Below are 14,517 nucleotides of genomic sequence, written 5' to 3'. Positions count from 1 at the left end.
GCACCTCCTACCTCTGTGCTTGAATAATGGCAGCACACTCTTTAGGCTACTGGGTGACAGCCTTTCCATGCTGTGCATTGGAATGGCCCTGTTCAGGTTGCTAGGATGCTACTTCTCCCTACCATGGCATAGGAAAAGGCCCCCTAAAGCCGGATGTCCATGGGCCAAATTCAGTGATTCCGTGGGCCGGATGCAGTCCCTTCATCTTAAGTTGTTGATTGCAGCTCTAGGTCATTCATTTGAAGTGCTGGAATCACTACATTTTTGTGGCATCATATATTTCTTACCCATGGTGGCACTAACTGTCATTACCCCAGCCACTGCTCAGCTCTGCTGATGATGACCCTCACCTCTGCTCCAAGAAACTCCTGGGTGGAGGGATGGTTAATAGTGAACACCGGCGCTTTGTGTGAGCATCACTTGTTAGATAGTGTGAACATACCAAAATGTTAGAGCTTTGAATCTATGCTTACTTCTCTGCACCTTTTTGTTGGAAACACTAAACAAGCAAATGTGTAAAGCTATAGTTTTTCATTTGCTAATCAATTTTGTGATGGAACATTTTCAATTACTGGCTGCTACAAATTCATTTGCTGGTACCAATGATAGAAAGAAACCAACTAGACCTACACTGCTTAAGATGATGTCTCTGCTATTTTAGAGAATTTAATTCTAGTCAAATTTCTGTTCTTCCTAGTGTCTGGAGAAAAATTTTGCTTCTGTCTCTAACTGAATGCAAAACTACCACTTCAAGATATATACAGTTTGTCAGAAGATTGTACAGATGTAGAGTATAAAAAGCAGATCCAAGTTAGAAACAAACCATGTAAAAGAAGAGGTGAGAGCAATATGTATTTTTAGCATACATGTGTATATTAGATGAAAGTTTTAAAGAATGTTTAATTTTTGTTCAGAAGTTTTTTCAGAAAGCCAAGTTTTGTAAAGGCCACTGAAACTGGAAGCAGCAGTCCCTATTTATTTCTAGTCCTATATAATATATAGCATTTATATTAGTTTTTGTGTGTTATGTAATTTATATAATAGATTTATATGTAGTCCTGTGGGGTCAGGCCAACTCCCAGGATCTCAATATTGTGCTGTTAGACAGGAGGGTATGACACAGTTGCACATATACCAACACACAAATCAATTAGGTGCATGCACACGCATGCACACACTACCAACTCAGGCACATACACATCAAAACAAGCTTAAGCACATGCATACCTATCACCAATTCAAGCACATACACTATACACCCCAAAAGTTAGACACAGATCAGTAATTCGTATATCATGCACACAATGACATTACACACACACACACACACACATACACTCACCAATTCACAGACATACAACCCACCTACACATACACACAGGTAAGTTCCTAATTTGGATGGTACAGTGTGTGTGTGGGTGTGTATGCTTGGGGTACCTGGGATACTTGGGGAAAGGTTAAGGGGAGAGAAAGAGAGTTAAAGTATAGCAAGTGAAAGTTGCCAGAACCAGGATTAGAACTGATGGACTACAGAGAAGCTGGCTGAGGAACTGAGGCATGGGTTTACTTAAGGTAGACTGGGGCTGAAAACTGAGGCAGACTGCTGAGATATTCGGGAGGGGGCAGATAAGTGGTGGCAAGGAGGAGAAAGCCAGGAAAGAAACTGAGGCAGAAACCTTGTTGCTCAGGGGAAAAGGAAAAGGCAGTGGGGATAAGACAGTGGCAAAGAAACAGGGGGTTTGGAGGCAGAGAGGAGCTCAGGACAGGTGTTGGAGGTGGCAGTGAGCCAGAAGCAGGAGAAGGAGAAATGAGGCAGAAGTTAGAGGGGTTAGGAGCAGAGATTGGAGCAGGGCCCAACCATAGTAAAGCAAAATCCAACTTAGGGGTCCAAATAACAGTTTGATTTTACACGCACACGCAGCAGGAGAAAAAGACTCAGTGGAAGGGTTGGAGTCCAGGTAGGGAAGAGAAGCAGATTCCAAGTCCTTGGTTAAAGAGGGGTGGGGGGTGATAGCTACCTATCCAGGCTGGAAAGGGGTCCTTGTCTAGTATGTGTTGTCCATAGGTGGGTCGCTGGCAGAGCCTCTGGGTGGATAGGTGGTGTGGCATGGTGCTGGTCCAGATGGAGAGGGCGTCCCAAGGAGTCAGTCTTCACTACCCCTTTTTATGGGGCTGACTACCTCTGATCTCCTATGGGGAGGGCCTTTCCAAGCAAGGTCAGTCCTGTTCCAGAGGGCTCCAGGTATTCTTACTGAGCATGTGCAGCCTGGCACAATGATGAGTTGCCTCATCTTTTGTTTCTTGATGCTGAGGGTGGTTCCAAGGGCTGGCTCGTTGGTCCAGGTATTGGTGTCAGAGGGAGTATTTTTAGACCTACTGCCATTGTCTCTCAAGCACCCTCATTCATCCCCATTCATTCAGGAACCAAGTTACATAGGTGGGGTAGGTGTGAGTCATGGGTACAGGATGGAGACTTGACAAACAAAATGGAAATCATATAGTACCAGTAAAACAGTAATATAGAACAGTAAAAATCAATATAAACATAATAATTATACAATATAAAGAAGGAGGAAAAACAACACAAATATAATTTTCTACCAAAATAAAATGCTGAAGCTTATCTTATGTCTTAGCTCACTTATACTTATCTATAGGGAATAGAGAGGGAGAGAAAAAGTCAGAAATGGTTGGGGAAGGGGAGGGAATGCATTTTAAAAGAAAAAAAAAACCTGGGGGTTTTGCTATATATGTCTCTTTAAACTATTTCTCCAGCTTTTAAATCTTTACCCATCACAGGAGGGAGGGAAAACAGCAAACAAGCAATTTCTAACCAATCCGAAATAAATATTCATTGCATCATAGGGCCCAAGACATTAAATAATTAACCTGCTACAGGCTCCCAAAACTTATTTGCAGTTATATTTGAAATAAGGTACCAACTGTGATTCTGGCATCCTTTCACTAATTGGATGTCTTTACATGCCATAGTATACTATATTCAATTCATAACATTTTACAATGCACAGATTCAGTTACAACCTGTGACAAGTAACATTAGTTTGCCATTTTATCCTACAGGGTAAGATGCTGTGATAAACTGATCTCATGCCGACGCTATCCTAGGCAGCAGTAGTTTGTGAAGTAATAGAAATATCAATAATAGTACAGTGAACTTCTGATGGTAGATGTTGTTCTTCCCTCCACATCATGACTATTACAGCTGGCTGAATTATTCTTGTAAATAATATTTGCAGCAAATATTTTAGTGCATGAATCATTTATAAGCCAATCCAAATTTATTCAAAATAATTTTGTTTGTGTTTGCCAAACAGTTGGTGCAAATACATTTCAGCGTGGTTTGTTCATGAACTGACTATCCACTAGTATTAGTCTTCTGTAATAGGTCACCTAAAGCCAGAGATTATTTTTGGGCTACCAGGTGGGGTAAAGAAACAACACCTGAGGAATAACTAGATTTAAAGGACAACTGGTGTTAATTTTAAGGCATGTAATCCTTCATGCTGTAGTTCAGGGGTTTTCAATCTTTTTGAAGCAGTGTACCCCCAGCAGCCGGACACAGAGCAGTGTAGCCCCGGTGGCTGGAAGCAGAGGGGAGGGGGGAGGGGGAGTGGCATGTGACCAAAAGCAGAGCGGAAGCAGTCACCACATGCAGGTTTCCCTCACTCCCCTCATGTGGCCGGGTGGGTGATGCCTATGTGACAGCACGGGATGGTGTGTGACGGCTCTCCATCCCCACCCACCCGCATGTACCCCCTAAGACCTTCTGAAGCCATCAGGTACATATACCTCCAGTTGACAACCCCTGCTATAATTAATGAAACTTCTGATTCCTAGGCATTTTTACAAATACTCCACAGGTGTCCAAATAATTTTTCTCCTCAAACCACAGCAGGCTGATCTTGAGGCTTTTATTCACAAAAAAAAAATATGAATCATGTTTTAAACTATATGCATGTGGAGTCTATTTTCCTACCAGAGTAAAATATATATTAATTTTCACAGAGATAATGATTATCATGAGGATTTGTCTGTATGTGTTTAGGGCTTTTAGCAGCTAGGCTTTGTTGGTGATTAGTAGTAAGTCTTTTTTATGCTATTACAACAATGCTGTTCTAACTGTGGAAAGTAAGCCTAGGCCTGGAATCGGCAACCCGTGGCATGCATTCTAGAGCATGGCATGTGAGGTGATTGTCCTCAGCATGCTGCAGCCAGCCCAAACCCTGGGCAGCTGCCACTGGCCACAGAGCCTGAGCTGCTTGCAGCAGCTGGCTGGGAGGCTGCAAGCCCTGCTGCAAGTGGCCCACGCTCCGTGGCAGAGCCTGGGCTGGGTGTGGCAGGGAGCCCATAGCTGTAAACAGCTGCACGTTGCTCCGTAGCTCCAGCACTGACTCTGTGGTGGTGGTGGCTGAGTGCGCCTTAGGGTGCACAGCTGGGAAGGAGCCTGGGGCAGCTGCCACCATGGAACTGGTGCCAGAGCTGTGGATCCCTGTGCAGCTGTTTGCAGCCTGCCACCTCCTGCAAGAATCAGCAGCTCTAGCCATGGCCATTCTCCTTGGTGGAGACTGGCCTCTGGCCAGGAGAAGGATGCGGCGTGAGCTCTCCATTTGCCTGCCTTGCAGGTCCTGGAAGAAGAGCAGTACTGAAGCTCAGGGGGTACAGACCATCTCTTCTCCCACCCCTGCAGCTGACAGGAGGGCTGTGGACACACACAACAGGTTGGTTCTTCTACCCCCCCACCCCACTTGACCTTGAAAACAGGTTGGTCCTTCCACCCCTGCCCCCACTGGTGTATCTCTTTCTAGAGCCAATGCAGGGGGGTAAAGCCCAGACTGGTGGCTTATTACAGGGGAGGGGGTGGTTAGACCCCCTACGTGGGCCAACAGCTGCACGGGGCTCCACAGCCCCGGCATTAGCTCCATGGCAACAGCCGCTGAATGCACACCTCTGGGCAGATGGCAGGGGAGAGTCCAGAGTTGTGCTGCCCCAGGCCCTTTCCCAGCCATGTATCCAGAGGCACAAGCACAGCTGCCACCATCATGGAGTCAGCACTGGGGCTCCAGAGCCCTGTGTAGCTGTTTGCAGCCTCCTGGCTGCCTGCCACAGCCGCCCCAGGCTCTGGGCAGCTGTAGCAGGCAACGGACAGACTGCAAAAAGCTGCAGCAGAGTCCAGAACCTCAGCACTGGCCCCATGGTGGTGGTGGGTGCATGCGTGCTTTGATAGCAATGGGGATCAAACCTCTCATGGATCCCCCACCTCTGGCATGCTAAATCGAGGCGTGGGTGGAAGTTGGGGTGTTTTTGGCACTCTGGCTAAAAACTCTGCAGACCCAAGGCCTAGGCAGCAGTGATTGGTCTTTTGCTCAACCCTTTGTAGAGAGCTACTTGGCCAGATTGAGCACTTATTTTTTCTTTTGCAGCCTTTAAGCAATAATGTTTCTTAATAACACAAAGGGAAAATCCATAGAAGAATGCACTACATTGGTAATCTTACAAAATTCAGGGGAGGAACTGTTCAGTAAAGACCAGCCATGACCAATCATAAACAAATGGGTATTTCCACAGTATACTTCCCATAGATCAATCGGCTCCTGGGAAGATAAATATAATGGAATGTAATGCTTCAATTTAGACTAGTCCAGTAAATGCCTAAATAATATATTGCTTTCAAATGGAAAGGCAGGAATCTTTCTACCATCCAACTGTGACAAGTAGAATTTATCAGGTAAATTCCCACTGACAAGTTATTTTATAGACTTAGTAGGCCTAATTCAGTAGTGCCATAAAGAGCAGTGGTGCAAGTTTCATGCAGTAGACAACATTCAGATCCACCTATAGTAGCATAAGTGGAAGTAACTATGATCAGAATCTGCGCTTCTGTAAACTGCCTCAGGAAATAAACATAACAGATGACATCTGTTGTGTATAAGTAGTGTAAATTTAATCAGTTTGGCATTCAGTGTTTCCAGAGAAAGAGATCTGAAGCTGGAAAAGCAACTGCAAGAATGCTGGAAGAAAGCAGTAGAAATGCTCTCGTGGAAACATAGCACTGGAAGAGGCCTTTTGGGCCATCAAACATTTGCAGGCATTTGTTAATGAAAGGAATCCCCAAAATTTATCAATTGAAATTCTCACACACAACTACAGAGAACAATATCTGGAACAGCAAAAACATCCTGTAAAATGTCATAGGTAAAAGCAGGATTGATGAGGGTACCATTAATAACCTCCCACTGCAGTGACAGGAAGTGGTTAGTTTTGCTGCAGAGGAAGGGATACCCTGCCCCACCCTTTCACACACACTCACACATACCTACAGGTCCATGCTAGTTTGACCTAGGTGAAAAAATCCTCCATGATCTCAAATTTGGCAGTCAGTGGGTGTGTCTACACAAAATGCGTTAGACTAATATAATGTGCAGTTAAGTGTCACTATCTGCACATCTGGCACTTACTGCACAGTAGATTAGTTTAATGCACCATTTGGTAGTCCTGACAGAGACAAGTACTAGAAAATGGCAGATTAGTTTAATGCTCTGTAGCTCATGTGTAGATGCTGACCAGGTGCAATTTGCTTCTGGTCAGCCCAGACAGCAAGAGGCCACAGCTACTGCCTGGCTAAGCCCCGAGCTCCAGTGAATGGGGGGAGCTGTTCCAGAGTGGGTGAGAGTTCCCAGCCATGCAGAGCTTGTGATTGCAGCCCAGCTCAACAGCACTGGCTTGGGGTGATGCCCCATGCCCAAGCAGCAGCAGCACCCTGAACTGTTTCCTTCCTTTACTTGCAGGTGGTGGAGGAAGTGGGGATGAACTTGCTGGATCAGTTAGTCATCAAGAAAGGTAAGGAGTTATCTGCCCTCTCAGTGGCCTTGGACCCTACTCCTGTCTCCAGGGCCGGCTATCAGCCCATGCCATCCCCTGGACCTCAACATCACTCTGCCTCCCAAGGCATTCAGTTGGAGGGAGGGCAGCAATAAGCAGGGATCCCCTAGCTCACATGGAGACTCCTACCCAGTGCTGAGGGGGAGGTGGGAACTGAGCAGTGCCAGGACTGGGGTGAGATGTGGGTCCCCCCCAGTTTTGCTGCTGGTCAGCTCCCACATTCCCCCTGTGGTAGGCAGGGCCAGAGCGTGGGCTAGAGGATTGCAGGTCATAGATGTCCTCCCTCTGGCTGAGCGTGCTAGGAGGCAGGGTGACCTCAAGGCACAGAGGTTGGCACTCACTGAGAGCTGGCCCAGAGACTGAAGGAGGGTCTGAGTTCACCCAGCAGGTGGATGCCTTCTTACCTTTCTTGGTTTCAGACTGATCCAGCAAGTTCATTCCAGCCTGCTCTACTGCCTGCAAGCTAAATGAGGAGAAAGATCAGGGCACTGCTGGTGCTCAGGCACAGGGCGTCACCCCAAGCCAGCACCGCCAAGCCAGGATGCAATCCTGAGCTTCACATGACTGAGATTTCATAGATTTCATAGACATTAGGGCTGGAAGGGACCTCAGGAGATCATCGAGTCCAGCCCCCTGCCCAAAGGGCAGGAAGTCAGCTGGGGTCATAGGATCCCAGCAAGATAAGCATCCAATTTACTCCCTCTGGCTCTGGGACAAACCCCTCCCCACTCTGTGGAGCCCAGGCCTGACCTCTGTGTCCCCTGTCAGCCCAGGCTGGCCCCTTGGGGAGCCTGAAGCTCCCCCTGGCTGGTTCATGAGGGGAAAGCACAACAGGGGGGAGGAGCAGCTCTGGACTGAACTGCTGCCTTTGGGAGCAAATTTGCTTGTGACATGGGTGCACATTCAGACATATGCCCGGGTGCAGTTTAATGCATTTGAATTTTCTGTGCAGAAAATTCAGGTGCAATAATTGCATGCATAGATGTGCCCAATGTGACTCGCACTGGAAGAGCAGGTCTCTCCAGCCAGGAAACCTTGGGTTTTCTAGTACTGGCAGGATCACCCTGGAGGAAAGTGAAAAAAGGAAAAAAAATAGCCCAGAATCCAGTAGCATCCATGAGGTGGGGAAAACTGCCTTCCTGGCCCCAAACAGCAGCCAGGAAAAGTTCCAAGGTCTTCCAACTTCCATTCCCCATCAGTTACCTCCTATGCCCTAGCCTGGGGACTGCAAACATGTTACTCATTTTTACCAATGTAAATCCATGGTTATTTTGATGAACTTAATGGAGCTATACTTGTGTCAGTGTGCAGAAAAGGAAGATAGTGCAGCGTTGGTGTGTACTGAAAAATGGCTTTGAAAAAAGGATACTTGACAATATTTCTCCTTGCCAAAAGAATTTTCTGTGTTAGAAAGGCAGACTTGATAGATGAGGTTCCTTGCTTTAAGATGCTGGGTTGATAAAATATTTATGGATTTCAACCTGCTTTGGGGTTTTGATCTGGAATTGAGATGTATCTGATGTAGAAAGGAAATCTGTTGTTTTACATGATGCTATAGCATCCATGGAGTCAAGAAGTCTTATTTTTACCAAAATAAAAGAGACATTTCATACCTTAAAGAGTGCTGTGTTATTTAAATTCAGAAAACTGCTGTTCAGATCAGAGCTCCAAGTGGATGTTTTTAAGCTATGCTGCCACTTTTTACTGCTGCCCTTGGGAGAAAATAGGATAAATGTCAGGGCATGCTATGTTTTCGATGATGCACATGTACTTTGGGCCGGCTCTGTCCACTTTTATTGATGACAGTCCTGTATCTACTCTTTTGTTCATTGCACATAAATATAGGAGAAAAATATATCTAGAAGGGGCATAGCTGCATAATATAGGCTCAGTTTGAATTATATTTAAGTCACAGTATTTAGTCCTCTCAAGTATCTTATGTCACACTTTTGATGATAATGATTATTGCAGTTTGTTACAAAAGGACCTGATTCTTAACCTGCCTGAGGTCAATGGAAGAGTTTCAAGTGACATTTCTGGGAGCAAGATCATCTTAGATTTAGCTGATGCTTTAAAGAAAAAATTTGCAATGGAGCATGTCAGGGAAAAAAGCAAACTGCTCTGCTGTGACATTTTCCAAATGAAATATTCTATTTGAAATATCTTTTTTAAATATTTCTTTTTTTTCCCAAAGGTAATGCTCAAAACTGAAATGATTTTTTTTGTTAGAAGTTGCTCACAATATGAAAAGCGAGTGCTTTACAGACAATCAGGGCTCATGGCAGAGGTGATTATCTTTTATTAGACTAACAAGATTTTTGCCAAAAAAATTCTTGAATTGCAAGCTTTCGGGCACAAACACCCTTCATCAGGCATTGGAGAAAAGATTGTAAAAGTTCTTCTGGGTAGAAAAGAAAGTGCTCCTGGGCTGCTCTACCCTGGGTCAAACAGCTGGCAGAGTTTATTGAGGCACCCTAATTGCAAGCATTAGATATGCCCACAGATTAATATAGCTCCTCCATTAGTAGCCTCAGTGGAAAAGTCAGTGGAGATGTTCACAGGTTGGGATGGCTTCTTCATCCTTAGCAAACTTTGTAATCAGGATTGAGTTTTTCCCTAAGAGGATTGTGTACTGTCCTCCTGAAACAGGAGTAGGGTTCTTAGGCAGGCTGTAATTAAGGTAGCAGCCTCATCAGTGTACTTAAGGAAACAATCATCCCATTAGTCCTTTATTGCTGCATGTTTTTTCAAAAGTGAAAGTAAGTAGTAGTATAAAATGATACGGCTACTTGGAGCAGTAAACTACTGTGTACCAGTTTCCCTTGATTTCTGCGGGTTCTTTAAATGGAATTTGCTCTTATGCAATGAGCATACTTAGACTCATAATTTGGTATATGCGAGGTAAATTCACTCTTATGCAATCAGCATAGATGCCCCCCCACCCAAGCAGGTAAGTCTGTGCGGGGAGGGGAAAGGGCTTTTGCGCCAGCTGTCTGCAGCTGCTAGGCTGCACCATGGTCTGCCTTTCCCCCTGTGCCTGGGTTCACCCTAGCTTTTGAGGTACACTGTGTTGTGGTATAGGCAGCTGGTGTTGGCTGCTCCTGGGGCCACTCCAGCATGGGCTGTGGTGAGTGTGGACCAGCACAGCCCCAGGCGGTGCAGAGCACAGCACTTGCCCCAGCCCCAGCCCCAGCTGCAGCGGCCCCAGGAGCAGCCAGGGCTGGAGTGATTGCCACTCTGTTCCCCCTGCTTTGCTGCTTTGTGCAGCCCCAGCAGCATCACCCCTTCGCTCGCCCCTTCCCTAGTTCCAGCCCCTCCCTCCCTGCCATGGGAACCTATCCCTATTTGTTACACTGTAAAGTGGGTTCACTTTATGTGAATTCAATTTATGTGCCATTCGCCAGGAACATATGTATAGCATAAATCGAGGGAAACCTGTATCAAGGCATAAGAGTTTTCTCCGGTAAGTCTTTAGTCCTATTGCCAACCAAGTCTTATATGCAGCTATAAATCTTCAAGAGTGTAATAAAGGTGAACCACATTTCACTATAATGGGATATGTTTTACACTGAGACATAGAGCATTAGGGATCCTATGTGTAATAGTCAGAACTTCCCCATATTCATGTCAGAAAGAAGGATATAGTGCTGTGAACTGTGGTTGCCTTTCAACAGTATCTAAGTGTTCTTGTCCATGCCTACGCTGATTCTGTTATGGCAGTGCTGCTATAGTTCAAGGGTTGATGGATATATGTTATAAAGCTTGCTCTGAAGTGCTCACAGGTGTTCTTGTTACATTTTGAGAGTAGTTTGCTTTAAATAGGTAGTTCATTTTTTATGTTCAGAATATTAAAAATGCTGCAGCCAAAGCAATGAATTGAATGCCAATGGCTACATTTTTAAAAAGCAGCTAAATGACCTCAGAGCCTAAGTTCCAGATTGTCAACATATTTAGTCACATAGCATATAGATAGGAGTAGATGTTGAGTGAATTTACAAAAGTGCCTAATTTCCATTGAAGTAGATCTGACTTTGTGGTGTTTAAACTGATGGATGCTTTTGTAGATCTCAGCTGGCATGTCTGCAACTTTTGTCCCCAGCTAACTTTGAAACTGTGGCTCTAAGTGCCTTTTGAATAAGGGATATAGGCACTTTTGAAATTGTTATCCTAAAGCTTGTTTAATAGTTTGAAAGCCATCCACTGATACTAAATTGAAGTAGCTAGTGAAGATCAAATACAGCAACAGTAATTTATTAATCTTATTTCAGAAACTGTTTAATAGTTTCTAAATCTCAATTATACAAATTATTTTAAAACTACTTCAAGATTTTATACTTCTTCAAAGTCTTTTCCATGGAGCATATGACTATTATATAGTGACCATAATGCATACAAGAGCCTTCAGTCTAAATAGACAAGGCAGATAAAGGCTGGACAAAGACATGCCTTTGCTCCAGATTGAATGACAAGGGAGATAAATTGACTGACATGCCAGTGCCTCCTTCTTGCTATGAGCACATCTCTTCCAAAGCCTTTCTCCAGAGTAAGTGCTCCCATAATCCAGTGTAGAAGTTTGGTTCTTCTGTAAATTATCATTAAAATATTCTCTCTGACTGAATACTTACAGCAACTCACATGGTCAATTTCAAAAGTACCATTTTTACTTCTCTCTTGTTTTTCAAATTAAGCTATCAATATTTTTTAACAAATTCTAAGACTTTCCTGGCTCATTGAAGATCTAAGGCACTGGTCTCTAACCTTTTTGTGGTGAAAATCACTTTTTGGCACTCCAGGATCTACTGCTCCCCACCTGCTCTGCCCTGCCCTGCCCTGCCCCCCCACCTCCTGGACAAGCTGCCTGGGCTCTGACCCCACTCACTGAACCCAGCCTAGGCAGCAGGGAGCATGGCTCAGCCCAGCCACATGCATCTTGTTGCTCCTGATCATGGAACTTCTGACAGATTGAGATCAACTGTCAGAGGCTCCACGATCAACCAGACGAGATCAACTGGTTGGTGACCACTGATCTAAGGGCATGATGATCACATTCAATTTCAGAAAGCTACACTATAGGCTTAGGAATAAATGTGCTGCAGTCTATTCTTCCTAATGCAAAAAAATTTCTCAGTGAGGATATAGTTAATCTCATTTCAGCATGACCTTTGAGCTGCATTGTCAGTTCCTCATCAGCAAAGGTATAATTATTTGTTTCTGTCCAGTAGTACTTGAAATCTGCACAGTAGAATCAGCCTTAACATTCTGATCTAGGTTTGTGAAAAGAAAAAGAGTCAGATATTAAAGGATCTGAATCTGATTCAGGAAGTCCGTAACTTAATGTAGTTGTGTCTAGAGTAATTGCATCTTAGTTTCTGGCAGCCCTAGAAGAGTAACCTTCTATTGCTTAAAATATGTGAGAATTTATTGGAACCCTTTGAGACTGAGGTGTGCAGTTGGTGTGAAATTTGTAGTAAATGGAGCTGGCTGGCAGCCATCCAGAGAGGACAGATACATGGCACTATTCAGTGGTGCTCTGCACTGTGGTTGACTCCAGTAAATGAGGACCCTCCAATTTTCTTGGCCTCAATTTCCTCCAATTCAGCCACTCCCTTTGAGCAAACAACACATATGCTTTGGTTTGATCTCTATATATAAGACTGGTAATCTCATCTATTTAATGGGCAAGATGATTATGTGCCTTTTCCACTGATTGTTTATTGGGAGCTTATGAATAAGAATTGAGAGAAAAAGAGAACCCTAAGTAGGAGAAACTACCATATCAAAGCCAATGCTAATCCTCTACCTCCCAAGGGCTAGGGACAGACATTCAAAAGCAAGAGCCTAAACTGATTCAATCTTTTCAGGTTAGCCTGCGTAGGATAAACTGATTTGCAACTGCATAGAAACACTCTGGGCTTATTCCACCACTTGCCCCAAGCAGGGAATGAGCGGTGGGGCAGTCGGGGCAGGCAGACCAGGGGGCAGTAGGGGGGAAGATTTCGGGAATAATCCCCTTCCCTGCCCCCTCTGCCTCAGGGGCCATGCCAGCTGATGTCTGTCCGCACCCACCCCTGCCACCAGAGCAGTGAGGGGGGAGCACCTGGCAGACCCGGCTCAGTCCCTGACAATGGGACAGGGAAGAGGGAATTAAGCCTCTGTCTGGTCAGTTCAGCCAAGGCTACTGCCCAGGTTTGCCATTCCTCCACCATTGGAGCAGCCAGCATGGAGAAGTGCAGATCTGTACTGGTGGGACAGGGGAGGGAGGGGGAAAATAAACTTCTTCCTTGCTCCATTATAGGGCCAGCGTCTGGCTAGACCCCCGCCCCTGGCTGTCCCTGTTCTGGCTGGGGAGCAGAGGGGTAGGGACAGCCCTGCTGGGCTGGAGCAGAAAGCCCAGCCCAGAGAGCATGCTGGGATGCAGGCTCTGGTTTAACTTAAACCGGGAAGGAATCTGGAACAAACATTGCATAAACCGGTTTGAGCTCAAGTCTGATACTACATTCAACCTGATTTATCTCAAACTGGTTTTGGCCATTTTGAAACTGGTTTATATACACTGAATGTCTGTTCTGTTACAGGTTTAAACCAGTTTCTGGTCACTTAAACTGGTTTATGTGTAATGCGTGTCCCTAGCCAAAGAGACCTGTTTAGTTTCCTTTGTCTGGCTCATTGGAAGTTACTTGGTTGCCTCTATTTTAGGCTGTCCTGTGAAGAAGCAGAGATGGTCGTTAAGTGTACAGAGACTCGTCACGATTTGAATACAGATGTATTTATTCTAGGTGCTATCTTTCCTTATTGCATTTTTAATGAGGGTAAAATTCTGTAATCATGTATATAGTGTCATTCTGTAATCATGTATTCCTTATACAGTGTCATTGATGACCTCAGTAGGAATACCCAGGGAATAAGGATGGAATATCTCTTATTACAGAAAGATATTATTCTACTCCAAACAATTTGTGACCTAAAATAGACTGACATATATGAAATGGATGCAGACATGCACTTCTTTCTAAGTACTGAAATTTCAACATCCTTAAAAAACATAGGGCGGTGTAACAAATCTTTTCTTACTAATAGCAGAAATAATATTTCTCAAATCCAAAAGAAGCTCATCCAATACCCAAGGGAAACAAAACTTCATATTATCTGTCAGAAATAGTAATGCTGATTTACTCATATCTGCCTTCACAGCCACTGGTACAAGAGACCTGCATGTTTCTTTTTTTTTAACAAAACCACAAGACCCAAACATGGTGTTACTTTACAGTATATACTGGCTAGAGTTGACCCTTACGGAGAGAGCCAGAAGAAAGCTTATTCATTACTTAAGTACCAGCATCAGATGTCAAAACTTTGCCATATGAAATTTACACTATAAACTGAGTCTGTGCTTTCAGCTGTACAGGGTGAATATCACCCAGTTTTTATTTCATTAAAAGTTAATGATAAGTCAGGCCTCATTCAGCCTCAAGATACAGTTTACCAGGCCTAGTCACAATCCTTTTCTGTTCCTTTAGCAGTCAATAGAAACTCTTCTGTCTTCAGTACAAGACAGAGTTGCATCTGCATGCGTTAGAAATTGGGCCATATGCTGCTCTCAGTAACATTGAAACTCTG

At 44.5% G+C, this 14,517-nt stretch overlaps 1 protein-coding gene across 4 annotated transcripts in view; it reads left to right on the top strand.

Moving 5' to 3' along the window:
* The window catches only part of MOCOS (molybdenum cofactor sulfurase), a 406,903-nt gene that overhangs the window by 133,939 nt on the left and 258,447 nt on the right, over positions 1–14,517 (top strand). Inside the window, exon 4 of one of the 4 annotated variants that reach the window (XM_090049140.1) lies at positions 4,644–4,739. The exons of 2 other annotated variants lie outside the window; for them this stretch is intronic. In XM_090049140.1, the coding sequence (XP_089905266.1) occupies positions 4,644–4,739 (96 nt within the window). Of the gene's footprint in view, positions 1–4,643; positions 4,740–6,806; positions 6,859–14,517 lie in introns of those variants that run through there. One more of the 4 variants, XM_090049142.1, reaches the window with a different exon arrangement.

The sequence above is a fragment of the Crocodylus siamensis genome, chromosome 5 (genome assembly GCF_052110815.1).
Source record: "Crocodylus siamensis isolate JL-2025a chromosome 5, ASM5211081v1, whole genome shotgun sequence".
Taxonomy (NCBI): Eukaryota; Metazoa; Chordata; order Crocodylia; family Crocodylidae; genus Crocodylus; species Crocodylus siamensis.
Note: the sequence above shows the minus strand (reverse complement) of the source record. Positions and strands in the feature narration are given on the sequence as shown.